The sequence below is a fragment of the Melanostigma gelatinosum genome (genome assembly GCF_949748355.1).
Source record: "Melanostigma gelatinosum genome assembly, chromosome: 18".
NCBI classification, from domain to species: domain Eukaryota; kingdom Metazoa; phylum Chordata; class Actinopteri; order Perciformes; family Zoarcidae; genus Melanostigma; species Melanostigma gelatinosum.
In genome coordinates, this window is record NC_136651.1 from 13615212 (window position 1) to 13630666 (window position 15455).

The window sequence follows — 15455 nt, forward strand, 5'->3', positions numbered from 1 at the left end:
GCGTCACCTTCTATAGCGAAGGGTTTCCCCACTGTTAGAGTTTTACAGTCTGCGTCTATGGAGACCTCGTAGTCCAGCAGCGCTTTGTCCATGATGAATGCATCCAGTCTCTGAGGGTCATTCCTGTAAACACACAGCAAGTAGCTTAATTGGAAGTGCAATGCAAGTGCAGATGTAACAAAATATATGTCAAGCTTTTTGTGTGTTCTGTGCAGTGACGGGTTCTTGACTCAGATAGTGAGAGCTCAGCTTTAATACTGAGACACTACAGGTCCAAAACATTTTCGTGCACTGGTCCATTTTGAGATTTTGGACTGTTTTCCCCCACAAATGTAATCAACAAAGAAAGATGTCTTCATTCAGACAACAACAAACATCCAAAGTAAACATGTTTGTGTTTATTTTACCACTCTGTCTATTTGCGTCTGTAGATTTCACCACAATTCACAAAAAGTTGGCATTAATGCCTCATTTGCATATTTAGAAAACTTGCAATACAACAAGTTTGCCTTAATGTCAGTAATCAACTGGGGAAGTTTCATGGTTCTATCTATTACTTCAAATTGTTACCCTATTCAACTATTCAGCATTCATCAATCGCAACATGTGCCAATTAAACATTCCGTTGCACACTAGCAAGCACTCAGTCATTCAACAAAAGATAAGAGTGTTGACCTGAATTGTGCCCTTAAGATTTTTGACGATCTGATCAGTGGCATTTGAAATGTTTTTGATGGATCGCTGGACAGACACACACATAGATGCACTTGGACTGATCCGTAGTCAGTCACAAGTTCATTGTCGTGACAGATGTAACCATAGCGCTAAAACAGATCTTACATCTTCTGGGATTTTCTGGGATTGACATTTTAAAGCAACCCTCTGGAAAATGAACCTTTAAAAACCTCCTGGGACGCAAACTTAAATGAACCCTTGTCATCTCACTCCGGCTCTGATACTCTTGAGGCTCATTTTCTCTGTTTATGTCCTCATGTCACACTTTCTTTTGTCTGTTTCAGTAGGTCTTGGATGTAAGCTTGATCATGCTTTCCCTGATTTTAACTGTGTTAAGTTGAATAAATAGAGACACAAGTGGGGATGTTTTTTTGTGCCAAATGAAAAATTGGTTAACGGTGAAAAGAATAAACACAAAAAAAGAGATTTTATAGAGCTTTTCGGAGGGCAGTGTAACACAATCACTGAACATGGGATGTCAATGATTCAACAAATTCCCTCAACCTTTTGCCAGTGGTTTTTCAACACTGTTACTGGCCCTATTCCAGTAAAATAACTGCCCGTCCACTAGTTTCTGCCAATTTACTCAGATTCCTCTCTCCAAGTCTGTTGTACAAGAAAATGACAGAGAAAATGAGCCTCAAGAGTATCAGAGCCGGAGTGAGATGACAAGGGTTCATTTAAGTTTGCGTCCCACGAGGTTTTTAAAGGTTCATTTTCCAGAGGGTTGCTTTAAAATGTCAATCCCAGAAAATCCCAGAAGATGTAATATCTGTTTTAGCGCTATGGTTACATCTGTCACGACAATGAACTTGTGACTGACTACGGATCAGTCCAAGTGCATCTATGTGTTTGTCTGTCCAGCGATCCGTCAAAAACATTTCAAATGCCACTGATCAGATCGTACTTGAGATATTAATTCGCAAAGGCAAGGCTTTTACAAATCAATTCTTTGCTGACAGGTACAGCCTACTGGGATCCAAATGCTGCAAAGCCTTTTTTCTATATATTCTTTTTGTTTTACGCTTGTTATCGGGGACAGTGTTTGAACTCCTCAACTATCTTCTACCCACAAGCTGGCTGCTCATTATTACTGGTGCAATCAGGTTGCAGCGTATGTCCTTTGTATTTCAACCATAGTGCTGCATAATAATGCATGATGTGAATTGTATGATTAGAGCACAACCTAGACATCCAGCAATTAGCCAGTGTGATGAAAACACGATGCCTCCCTGGATCATCGTCCTGCAGTAATGCTTGAGGAGTATGTATTTGCATGTGGATGGTAGAAACCTGCACTTGTGACAGGGCACATTTCTGCGGTGTGGCTTCACTTAACACAAAATGATGTGCGACACAGCAGTTCTATTCATTTGGGATCTCTGAGGTAGATCAGGCAACAGCTTTCACATCACATTATGAGACAAAATAGCACAAGGCAGTTGTCTGGCGGCTGATAATGCTCCAGTAAGTGCGCTTTCTCAGAACGCTCTAATTACGTAGCAGACGGGCTGCAGTTCGCAGTTGTTGCTTGTTTCAATTTTAGTTGTCAGACATGTTCATCAAGCTGAAAGACCATTTGGTGCACAGTGTGCAGGGAAGAGATAACTGCAAATAGACCTCTAAAGTTCACTACATTTCCCCCCAAGCAATGTTGTTTCAGTCATCAGGGTGTGTGGATTGTCACAGGGGTGAGGGAAGTGATGAGGGAAAGTGGAAACAGGTGGGAGAGTAGGATGGGAAGCTAACTGCAGGGCTGATGAGAGAGAGTGGGAACAGGTGTGTAGATGGGCGGGACGGGTGATGAGGAAAGGAGGTGAGGGCAAGTCCAAGGGCATCTGGTGGATGGAAAATGGCAATGAAAGGACGGAGACACTAATATAATAATATTGACATCCAGTTTTGTTTGGACCAATTCATGAATGTTGAGTTTAATCTCCTCATGGGTCTTGGTCTGTCAATGCAGTATACAGAAGCTGCATTGCACTATGACGTGACATGGCATACGATATGATTATATACATAACTAATGCCTGCTGGATTCAGAAGTGAACCCTAACCTTACATTGCGGCACACTCGATTGCTGTCTTGTTCCCCAGTCGTCATTTTCTAAAGATGACATTTTCCCTTGAACCCTCTAATCAGCATTTTTACAAGCTCAGTAAGAAAAAAAAAGAAAAATCTTGTTTCATCCATTCAAAATTGTGTCCTGCACAGCCTGGGCCTTGCTTTCAGCTGCTTCTTCTCACTATATTCTGCTTTGCTCCACAGGGATGCCAGTTGAATGTCGAAGCAGCTTATGATGACAGCAATGGCAGGGTAAGGAGGGCTTTTTCTCTCTTTTGACTTTCTTAGGACACGCAACTCCCATTCCTTTTCCTTATTTTCAAAGAAGTTGTTTTTTCCCCCACATGTGTGTAAGTTGATTTCCATGGAATGACGACAGCAAGATATAACTGGTTGGATAGTTACTGAATACCAGAGGACATGGCGACAGCGACGACTATGCCATGAATGTAGAGTGTGTGTGTGTGTGTGTGTCTGCACGACATGCGTATGTGGACTGTGGCATTGTCTTACTTGAGCAGATGTATGCCATCTGGGGTTGCCGGGACGTTGTATCTCCTCATGTACTCGTGCATCTCAGGGAAACTCTTCTTGAGGTATTCCTCTGCGCTGCTCTCTCTCACTGTGGCAAATCGGAATCCCTGAGAGGGATGGTGTAACTGCAAGAAAGATACAATAAACCCAGATCTCACCCTTAGAATGTCTTCACAAAGCATTGATATTGATTAATATTGATATTTTTCACTTTAGTCTGCTGCTTCTCTTTTCTTCAGTTGGCATTTTTTTTATTCTCAGTAGCAGGAGAGCTTGTTAAACTGGTGATTTGTTTCTTTTCGTCTCTTTTCTGATTTACTCTTGTTATTCAGAGATTTGGTGCATTGGCCAAACACATTAATTACCATATGCTGATTGCTCTAACAAAGTGGTTTAATTAAATAATCTATTTGCTGACTTAAAGTTTAAAGACTGCACTCTTCACAAGAAGTTGCTACCTACTACTCCAGTCTGCAGTATTATCAATTGTACATCGGGGACATTTTTAAAGAGAAGGTCCACAACAGCCTGAAATGAAACCCAGTCAATTTCTAAACTACATTCCCCGAGTCTGTAAACTTCGATTTATGAATCTGCAGTTATTTGCAGTGCAGCACGTTTCCGACCTTTGGGTCATGTATCCCTGACAGTTGTTCGTAGGTCTTCTCCCCGACCATGACGGCAGCTAGATTAGCAGTGTAGGTGGACAGACAGAACAGACAGAAGATGGCCCAGAGGTTCATCAGCAGGCGGCCCGTCCAGCACTTCGGCGGCTTGATGGCCACCGTTCTCCCGAAGAGAATGGCGTAGCACACGTTGAGCGCAGAGGAGAAGGAGAACACCCGGTCGCGGTTGCGTCCACGGGGCGTCATACCAAACGGGCTGGTCCACTCGTACAGGGTGAGGAAGACAGCGGTGACGTGGAGGGAGACAAAGATGCCGAGCCACATGGACCAGTGGAGAGGCCACATGAAGGCACCGATGGGTGCAGCTGTGTCGCGAGTACGAACCTGGGCAAGGGGGTACACAAGATTAGACTACCTACACCTAAATTATACTATAAAAGTAAGACACGAGTGTTAGATGTTGATGTTTTATTTGTTGAACAATCTTAAAGTAAACTTGCATAGTGTCACCTTTTTCTGATATGACATGACAACCGGGTCTCACTCCCAACTCGGCAAATACCGACGCTTAGTCAGTGTCCGACGGTGTCTGATACCGACACACCAAGCTCTCAACTTACTCCAATTGAAACCCACCCGCGTCATTATTCGACGCTCAGAGCAACTGACCTAGTATAACTAAACTAAAAGTAAACTTTTAACATTTTGTCACTTAAGTAATTCATTACGTGAGTCGTTAGTCATGTGAGTCGCTAGTCACGTGACTGGTTTGTCACTCATTGGTTACATGAGTTGTTAGCCATTCAATAGTCATGTCAGTCGTTCAGCTAAGTTACGTCAACCACGCTTTTCCCAAACCTAAGTAAGTGGTTTTGTTCCCGAAACCTAACTTCCTGTGACGAAGACGGCTTATTTTGAAAAGACACTGTGTGTGTAATGAGTGGAAACCGATACGCTGTCTGTGGTTTAACTCTAGTGACAGAACTGACGCGAGAGAGGGCTACCAAGAGCATCATAGTTTGAAGCTTAGGGCCATGGACCAAGCGTGAGTATTTGAATAATTAGGAGTGAAAATGTGTTGTTCATGGAAACGGTATATCTATGTCGAGTTAACATGTTCGGTTAATTGCTCATCAGAAATGAAATGGTTAAACACAGGCTTGTCTCACCAATTTGAGCTAGGAACTGAAACAGGTCCCACAAAGAGCCACAGTAGCATGATGAAATGGGAAGGAACGAATTGGGAGGGGACATGACAAAAAAGAAAGTCGCAATCCCCCCTCGTCACTTTTTGGTACAAATAAATACAGTTCACACAGGAAAGCTACAAATTCAGAGCAGAGGCCTGCCATTAACTGGATGTCTATTTGTAAAGGTGCTGTCTGATAAACTTGTTGTTCAGGAGAATAAAATGTGAAAAAATATTGATAGTAGAAAAGACATCTGCTGTAAAAAAAAAAATCAAAACATCTCACTGCAGTGGCATCTTTCTGTCAACATGAGACTAGGTATAGTAATTGAAGTAATGGGGTTACCACACTCAGCTGCACCCTCTCGAGCCCAGCCCTATACGGGGAAGTGCATTACAGTCCAATAACCAAGGGCTGGCAGTAATACAACTCTGGTATATTGATACTGACCACCAGCATACCAAGCGGAGAGGGTTGAGGTAAGGTCATTGACAGAGAGCGGAGAAGCATGGGCCAAAGAAGTGAGATAAGTTAAAAGTGCAAAGGAAAAAAGAGAAATTCTGTATGAAATGAGGAGAAAAAGATGAGTCAGGAAAAAGAGAGAGAGCAATACTCACCAGAATTCCCAGGCTGGTGGAGAAGAAGGGCGAGGTGAAGTCAATGACTTGACTTCTGGCCGAATTAATGCTGAAAGATGTCACTGCCAGGTGGGCTGCACCAGTGAGCAGATCCCCCACCAATCCTGTCCAGCGACCATTCTTGAACCCCCCGTACTTCCCGTCGCCTACAATATAGAGGTCGAAAGTGAAGCCCATGTCCTCTGCCAGCTTCTCCAGCAGATCTATGCAGTAACCGTAACAACACTTCTTCAGGTCCGTGGAAACAGACCCGTTGCGGCCCGCAAGGTTCTGGAAAAATCCTTTCAAAAGCGAAGATTCATTGGTGAGCGGGTCGAGGCACAACTGGCCCGCGGGACACATCCCGTCCCCGTCCACCTCTCGGGTAAATACAAACGGGTTCTCCACCAGCGTCACCACCCGCATGTGCAGCCGTGCGGATCGGCGCCAGTCTCCTCCGGCCCCAAATCCCTGATGGCTTGGCCAAGTTCGCCGGTCCATCACAACTTTCCCCCTGCGCCAGCGTCCCAGGCGGGTCCAGGTTGGCTGGCCGAGAGGGTCCAGCTGGAGGGACCAGATGTAGTGATGGGCCTCTGAGATGAAATTCTGGCTGTGAGTGTCTCTGGATATTAAACCGGTCTGGCCCTCAAAAGATGTGTTGGACAGAAATCTGAGGGGAATGGGGGGAGAAAGAAGGAAATAAATGATTGTGGAAAAGGGGGAGATAGGGGGAGGACGAGCAGGAAAGAGCAGAGGAGTTAGAGGAAAGATCATTTTTAGTATTTTCAAAATTGAACTTGGCCTGTGGATACAGTTTCCTTCCTTGCAGGTGAGACTGGGTTTAAAGGTTTCAGTACCATGGACAGAGCACAGGGAAGCCAGTTTATTGCTGTTGCCCACTATTAATATATTTAATCTTACCCACAAACACATTTACTTTTAAGTGGTTGAATGAGAAAAATATATATCTTCCAATTCAATTTGATGTTCTCTAAATGTATAAAAGACATCAAAAACAGAGTCAAATTTTATAATTTTCAATTGATTATAGTATAGAGAAGTTATAGGGCATCACACTGAAGGCGGTTTGACCATCCTTCCAGCACTTTGCCACTTCTTTTTTTTTAAATCATTCATTTTGATGTAATTATACATTTATAATTAGTATGGTAGTTCACATTACGCTTCATTGATGCTATCAAAACACCAGATACCTTGCTTTAGGAACTATAACCATTCACATTCTCCTTAATTCTAGCTGAACATATAGGATTTTTTAAAATTTTATTTACTTAGATGTCAAACTTGACAGTATATGTTTAACCCTGGACATATCTTTCAGTTCCTTGATAATTTACTTATGAGGACTGTGTGATATTGTCAAAAATGCCCCTACTTGATTAAAACTATTGAAAAATCAACGATACTCGTGGTTAAAAGAAATGCTTGGTAAAAGTAAGGGAACAATCATAGTCATGGGTTTAAGATATTGAAAGGTCGGGTCGTGAGTTTAGAAAACCACAGCGGCCTCCCTTGTCAAAGACACATACTTTGTTGACTCAATCCACCGCAGCCTGCTCCCCGAGAGGCTTTGCTGTGCTGTGACAACATCACGCTACACTACTTCCGACTTTTGGGCACGTAGAAATATGTCATTAAACAAATGAGCAAAGCAACACTTTTTATGCAAGACAGTTCCATTGAAGATGAACAAAGATCTACCCAACAGGGATACAATGGTAGACACAATCTGCAACTTAAGGACCCTCACGGTGAATTGAAGGCCTTTTGGATTAAAACAATTTTGTCTTGTATCAGTGTTTACAGCATATCTTCTTTACGCTTGCAGGTCAAGTTAACTGCGAGATGCACAGTTGCTCAATACATTTTCTGCTGGCTTGCTTTTTTTTTGTACAATTGCCAGTAAGAAAAACACCTTTTCCAGGATTTCTGTGGCTGCAGGATTTACAGGCTTAAATGTACGATTATATTTTACCCTCGGTTAGTTCATACAAAAATCCCAATTTAATAGTGTAACACCAGCACTGGAGAAGTGTATTATCTAGGTGGCCTCAGTGGCTGTCCAAAGTGTGTGTGTGTGTGTGTGTGTGTGTGTGTGTGTGTGTGTGTGTGCGCGTGTGACAGGATAAGGCAGACCACGGTCCAGTGATCACACCATCTCTTTCACTGAGCCATGCTACTGGCTGTCTGAGAGTGTCAGATATCGGAGCGGACGGACACACTCGCACTCACACAGAGAACAACACACACACTTGTCGACTGGAATGGATATGTTTGGACGTAGGAAAGAATGCGGGCATCCGTTCTGTGCAAGGAGATGCACACCGCTTTGATATGCCTTCAGGTGGTAATGATGTGAAAGACGTGGCCTTTACCGAAATGTCTTTTTTGTGTCAACTTGTTCACTGTAAAAAAAAAAAGGAAAAAAGAAATCCCTTTTCCACCACCTTGTCTACTTTCCTACATCTTTAACTGGTGTTAAGTCGACCTGACAGCTCAACTAGTCCGTCTGAAGGTCAGTATCTTCATGCAGCTTGTAGCTGTTAATCTACCTGAAGACTTTTTCCTCTTTGTATTTAAGTGACATGCTCTTGCACATTCCTGACAGTGCAGAGGGTGTTGCGTGTGAAAAGGGCACATATTATGAGAGTCACTTTTGGAAGGTGACGTGACAGATAGTTTCAGACTAATATACTAGCAGGGTATGTCAGCAGAGTAGAGTCGTATGAAGGGAGCTGAGTTTCACAATGTTTCCCGCTGCAGAAAGCTGCTTCTAGGAAAGTCAAAGATGCTCTCTCTCGCTAATAAATCGCACCATCATGTATGAGTGTATACAAATGTCTTTCTCTTTATAGGATTTGATGGGCCATTTTCTGTCATGCATGAATAGACACTATGCCACTCACATAAGCAGAACTCCAGGGTGCTCATTGTAACCTGGCTTCATCCTAATTGGCTCCACTTGCTAATGAACTATTACTTTTACTGTTGTATCATCGCAATTAACACTTGTGTACTTGTACAGGACTTTCATGCAGGAGACCGCTGTTCATGTCCGGTGCAAAACTTAAAATAAACATTTTGTCTCGTCAGTCGTTAGCCACTCAGGAGTCACGTTGGTCGTTAGTCAGTCAAGTAAATGACAATCACACTCAACTTCCGAGAGTGGTTTTGTTGACTATATGCAAAAGGGAAACTGGAAAGGCCCTCAAAAGTCTTTCAGATTTGGAGCCTATTACCAGTTGACGACCATTTCAATTCTGATTCATTTTTCACTTACATAACTAAATCCTCAATTGGAATTGGGACTTCTTCTGTCACTCTTGACGTTGTGGAGAGCCACTGACGGATGTTTCAAGTAGTTAAAGTGAAAAGTAGCCCTTGACTTTCTGAAACTTTGGATGAAATCTGTTGCAGTGAATACATTCACATCACGGGTCCCACCAGAACTGGCTGTGACTGTGCATCTTCTCCGTACCAAAGTAGCAGCCATTGTTCTGCACAAAGAACAACCAAACAAAAAATCCCAGGTCCGAGCAATGAATCTAAATTCAGCACTGAGGTTTGAACGGAGCCGTATAGACCTCAAGTACCTATGTCGAAAAGATTTTGTCCAGGAAGCTGATGACTCATGCAAGCACAGATGCATGTTGGATACATTTTCGGGGGTCTCTTTTCAGATTCATATTTTATACAAGACATTGACATCCTTTACATCCAGAACTGCTACGGCCCCTCCTACGCTCCAATGAAAACATTAACTTTCTATACAATGCGACATGATTCATTTCCACTCCATGAAAGAAAAAATTGGTTGCATTTGAAGCAGAGGAGTCGACGAGTGACGTCTAAGTGAATCACATCTATAACCCAGCGACACTAACTGAATGTCATGCCCGCCTCGTCTTCTTTCCTCGTGAATCACCTAAAAAAATGATTCTGAGTATGAGGCAGGTTATAACCACAGAGTAGCGCTCGTGTTCACATCAGCGGCCATGAAGGAGAGTGAGCGAAAAAAGCAAGTTGAATTAAAAAGGATTGAAATGCACCTCAACTTTTCACATTTTATATCACTTGCAAAATATCAATCAACAACATTAAACATGTTTTTTTTCAGTTAGCGTCACAACATCTTGTTCTTAACACCAAAAGATATAAGTTCATGCCGCAGACTCTTCTGAAGCATAGAAGGAGCATCCCTCCTTGTTAAACCAATCCTTCCCTCAAGCAAACAGAACGTGTTTTACTTATATTGGGTTCAGGGAATGCAAACCTCAAAGCGGACATTCATTTTATATATCTTGTTTTCTATCTTCACAGCTCAGCCGGTGGGCACCTCAGGGCACTCTGCTTGGCTTTGGCGGGCATGCATTGCTTTAAATGTTTGTTATCGTGAAGGACCGTCTCTGGTGAAAATAAGAAATGAATAAGATAAGCTGCTGATATTTATCTTATCTGTTATAATACAGGGCTTTTGCCCCTGTGGTTTATCTGTATCTGCATCTCCAGGGCCTACCTGTGTATTTCTTTTCCTGAACACTACCTTTTCTCTTCCCCTGCTTTCTTATCACATATTTAGCTGGTAACTCTCCTCCCTCAGCTTCTCAGTCTAGTGGAAAAACCTTATTGGTGCCTCCCATAGGCTTTTACAGATACTTTGGAATAGCACCATGTTGGTCTTTTCCCTTTTAATAGAAGGAGCTTCATTATACCATACAGACTCCTGCTCAATGATCTACATCTGTTAAAAATGTTGAAATACAACAATTTGATCATCTAAATATTTTTGAGTTCTTAAAAGCTTTTTATGCTTAATCAACAGATTCTGCATTCATAATCTGTCGGCAACGGGACACGATTTTGGTCTCTGAAGCATTCTGGTTTCCGTTTGTAGTCGAGTAAAGTATTGACCAATTACGTTCGAGCAAACTGTGGTTGAACGCAGTCCAGGTCGAGAGCAAAAGAGGCGGAACCCATCGGTCAAAATGAAATCTCTGACGATGATTTAGATATTTGTTGGTTTACAATTTGTTTGGAAACTACAGCTGCTCCAATCCAGTTGTAGTCGTGGTCTCTCAACTCCAACTCCAGTCTTGCATCTCAAGTTGGATTCATCATCTTGAGAGTATAATTATTAATTAATTATCTCTTTTAGATTTTTTTACATACCTTGTGTTTTGTATACCTTTTTACATTTCTTTTGAAAAGTAGGACATTTTTTCCTGATTTGTAGAGTGGTAGTATATAATCATAAGCAAATGGAACGAAGCAATTAGTTGCTATTATTGTTATGATTTTTACTATTATTATCACCACAACACATTTATACTACTACTACTACTAATATTAATAATAATACATATCTGGGGTGTGACCATCAGAGTATATCCATGGTACAGCTTGACAGAAGCCTGAGAAAGCAAATGGAGAGAGAAATGGGATTGAAAGTAATAATGAATAAATCAAGCCAAGCAGAATAGCCTGTGATAACTGATTAACCCTAAGGATAATAAAACATCTGATTTATCAAAAAGTAATGGTAATCTTTCTACATTATCAGATTAGTTATGTTGCATTATTTATTCATGCCATAAATTATATATGTCAGTATTTTTAGTCTATAAATAATTTCTAGAATAATGTAGAGGAACATTTATTGTCGACATTTTTCTGTTTTCTCAATTGAAATAATTGCCAAGATTCCTTCTAAACAATTTTCCATTTGGAATTCCATAACATGAAACTAAAACTGATTAACTCTACTTTGCCTTTTGCTTTTTCTGTGCACACTTGCATACATTCACACGTACACACATATACACACACAAATATATATACATACACGTGTATACATACATACATATCCATTCATACTGAGATACAAACCTACATACATACACATACTGACACAAACATATATTCATCATTATGTTATTCAAGCGACAGACGACATATTTTCATACTGGCAGAAAAGGTCAGCGAGGTCTGTAATACTGTTCTGGGCATATTCTAAGTTTTACTCCTAAGTTATGATTTGTCACTTACTCTTTGGAAAAAGAGGAAAGACAGATGCCACCAAACATCAGCACCAGTACAAATTGTACATATAGCCATTCTACCATCTGTTCATCAGGGAGGTTCATATGCTTGTCTGATATGACAGGAGTTTTTTTTACAAATAGCAACATGGCCTGGTACATCTTGATTAAAGAGGATAATCACACCCTTATTTGACCTGAAAATACTCTCTGCTTGTATTACAAATTCCCCAGTAACCCCCTCATCCATTACATATCCACCATCCACGGTACCTAGTGCTCCACTGTTGTGCTGAAGTCATACACAGACTCAATACGCAATATACACAATTTCATGGATGCAAGCCAAGGCAATTAAATAGGATATAGACAAGCTTTGCACCCACATCACCAAGGCCTATAACATTAACAATAAGGCCACTCACACAACAACCACGCAACAGCTATGCCCTGTAACAGAATCCACACAGCATACTTGCCTCTGTCTCTCTAACACACACACACACGCACTCAGACCCTACACACAGACTTGGCTTCTTCTTATTGCCATCCTGCCCTGTTAACCATGAAAAAGAGAGACGATGTCCTGCTTTAATCCAGCTTCTCATGAATGCTGCTGGATCAGATTTGTCCAAAGGGTTGAGGTCCAAAAACCGAAGGAAAGACAGGCTCTCTTCACACAACCTGTCGTGGCTCTGGCTGGCTGTTTCATTTAGGGCGGAAAATCTGTTCACGCACTCACTGATAATATTTGTGCATAAATGTTTTCAAAGTGAACAATGAGTAATGCTAGACATGGTAGTCTGAGTTTTTAAAAGACATTTTGCTGTTGAGGCTTTCAGGGGATCTCAAATTTCAATCAAATCTTTTCTGTTGCTCATCTGTCACATGCTTTCTGGCTTCTACCATATTGACAACACTCCCTTCCAGGTCAGCTCCACACCTGATACCACAGCTCTACTGCCAAACCGAAGACAGTCCCTCTCACTGCAATAGAAATAAAAAAAACGACTGAAAGTGACTGCAGGATTTTGAAGGGTGTAAGACAAGGGTTCACGAGAGAAATCTTTGGGATTAAAAGGTGAGAAACAAACTTTAAAATGTATCTGTAAATAATTGGGTTTGGAGTATTACCTTCTAGTCATTTTGTGGAGGGGACATTGCTCTTTTGCGTCCTGGTCACAACTTGTTCACATATACAACCTGTGAAAAGAGGCCATAAATAGAATGCTTTGTTTTCAGAGGTCATAAGCCCTGAACCTTGGAAAATACTGACGATGAAAAGAAACAAATGAAAGAAAGTTAGAATGTTTAACCTGACTAAATTATTTCAGTTTTGTACAATGTGATGCGAGCGATTTTTACACAAACTATTCTCGAAAAGTCAGGAGGGGGCCATCTTTTAAAGTGCCCTATTTCACCTCGAATGGTTTTCAAGAGGTGTTTTTTTCAGTCTTTTCCTCTTTTCCTTTCTTTATAGGTCTAGTAATAACATCACTGACTTCATGTACTTTCTTGCACAACACAATAGGTTTTCATAGGGCGGTCGTATTGGATTTAAGATAATTGGTTATCATCAGTGTTTGAGAAACACCCATTCTCTGTAAGAAAATCTTATTTTCTTCAATGAACTTAATCTTTGCCAGACTGTTAACAAGACCTGCAAAAGAGAAATTTCTGGTTCGACAAAAACAACACATATGACATATAACCACTGAGCTGGCGGTTTCTGGATTGATGCTTTTTTTAAACGTGGTGTCTAACTAGAGACCATCTCACCAGCTGTGAAGCCAAATCGGTCCAGAGGCGTTAATTGGAGAGGCCAATGGTCCCTTTCCTAGTTCCTACCCCCTACTTCTGGCGTCCCTAGAGTGTTAAGCACAAAGGTCGAGTGGCTGTTCCAAGTCGAGAACCTCGTGGGTCACGGAGAGTCCGACTCTAGGTCCTATGAAGAAACCATTACTAACGTTTTTATTTTCACAGTGATGGTCAACCCAACAAATACGGCCTGTCGTTTGTTTTATCACAGTCATGAAACATAAATGATGACGTTATCATGATTTGTTTAAATGTAATCTTGTAGAATTAAGTTTTTTGGTGATAAACCTGAATAACACAGTTCCTTGAAAGATATTGTTGTCAAATTACATTGTATATATATATATTTTAGTTCGGCATATTTGTATCCATTTTAACCTTAGAGCTGTTTTGCTTTCTGGCTGTGCAGCCTTTTGCAAGTTTATGGCTATTTTATATTAGAATGATGAACAAGTTGCAGTCAGTGCGTGTTTGTGTGCCGAGGCCCGAAGCAAAGACTCTGTGCACTTGTTGTTTATTCTTTCAACTTAGTGCAGTGAATAAATGCATCATTTCTGCCTTTTGCCTTTTGGGGTTTTTTTGTTCTCAGTTACACCGATATCATGATGTATAGTAGATGATTGTCTTGCAATATATTGAGTATCGCAGAATCGTTGTTGCGTGACACCATAGTATATCTGAAATTGCACTGTGTTTAAGAAAAACAAGGTTTTAAGCTTTAATGTCTCATAAATAAATAAATACATAATTGGGGCTTGATGGTTTTTGTGACCTCTCTAAAATCTATGCATTCTATCTGATCTCCAGATCCCATCTGAACTCAGACTTAATAAACATAGCATTATTCTAGGATCATATCAAACTTTAATGTATCAGAGCACCTCCAGTGTCTAATGTCAGCCCTGAAGCAAAAATAAGTCAAAATTGCTTTCAAAACATATAAAGTCTGACTTTCAGAAACTTTCATGTGCAAATATCCGGTTCTCCCTCTGCAGAACTTGAGGACAGTCAACTCCAGGAACCTTCCCCACACACTCAACTCGTTGGTATATTTGACTCTCCCTCGGGTAGTCTACAGCCCTCTTGCCCTCAGTCATTGTGTGCAATATCATGACTTGTCATGGCACCTGCTGAGTAGAAAACAGCAGACATATATGAAATAAAAAATGTTTAAGTATATTGGAAGCAACAAAAACATTGGGTTCTACTCCCTAGAAAGTTGTCGTCATCCATTTAGTTTTAGAAAAAAAACCCATCATGGTCTTAAGGTAAGTAGGTAACCCTTACTCTAAGAAAAACTAAAGTATGCAAATAAGTAAGTCACCCAAGGGTGCCATGTGCGTCAATATCAGTGTCGAGGAGCATATTTGACGGCCTGGGAGTTCGGGCTGTAAAAAAATACTTCGGGCTGTAAAAAAATACAGGCGCCAGATCATTGTATCTGACAACTAAACCACGCTGTGTCCACAATCAGATTAAAGTTCATTTAAAAAAGAAAAGGAAATCAATGAAATTGTTAGACTGCGCAACAGAAGTTAATGGTAATAGATGATGATCACAACACCGATTCAATTCATCGCCAATCTTTCTAACCTGGTGAGACGTACGGAAATTGGAAAAAGAACAAAAAGTCAACATATATTAATCTCTGCAGCATGAAATGCGATGGGGCAGTCCAAACAATCCCATGGCTCTACAAAAACTGAATTACTAAAAAAAGGAACAGCATTTCTGAGAAAATATGCTGGAAACATAGAAACCTAAAGCCTTTCATTTTCTCCAGCATCTCCAGCTGGTGACAGTATCGT

General features: G+C 41.0%; 1 protein-coding gene across 1 annotated transcript in view; it reads right to left on the reverse strand.

Annotated features, from left to right (window-relative positions):
• The window catches only part of grin3a (glutamate receptor, ionotropic, N-methyl-D-aspartate 3A), a gene marked incomplete at both ends in the record, with an annotated part of 38545 nt that overhangs the window by 11508 nt on the left and 11582 nt on the right, over positions 1–15455 (reverse strand). The window contains 4 exons of the mRNA XM_079289255.1: positions 8–123; positions 3317–3462; positions 3964–4347; positions 5771–6440. Of these exons, the coding sequence (XP_079145381.1) occupies positions 8–123; positions 3317–3462; positions 3964–4347; positions 5771–6440 (1316 nt within the window). The remainder of the gene's footprint in view (positions 1–7; positions 124–3316; positions 3463–3963; positions 4348–5770; positions 6441–15455) is intronic.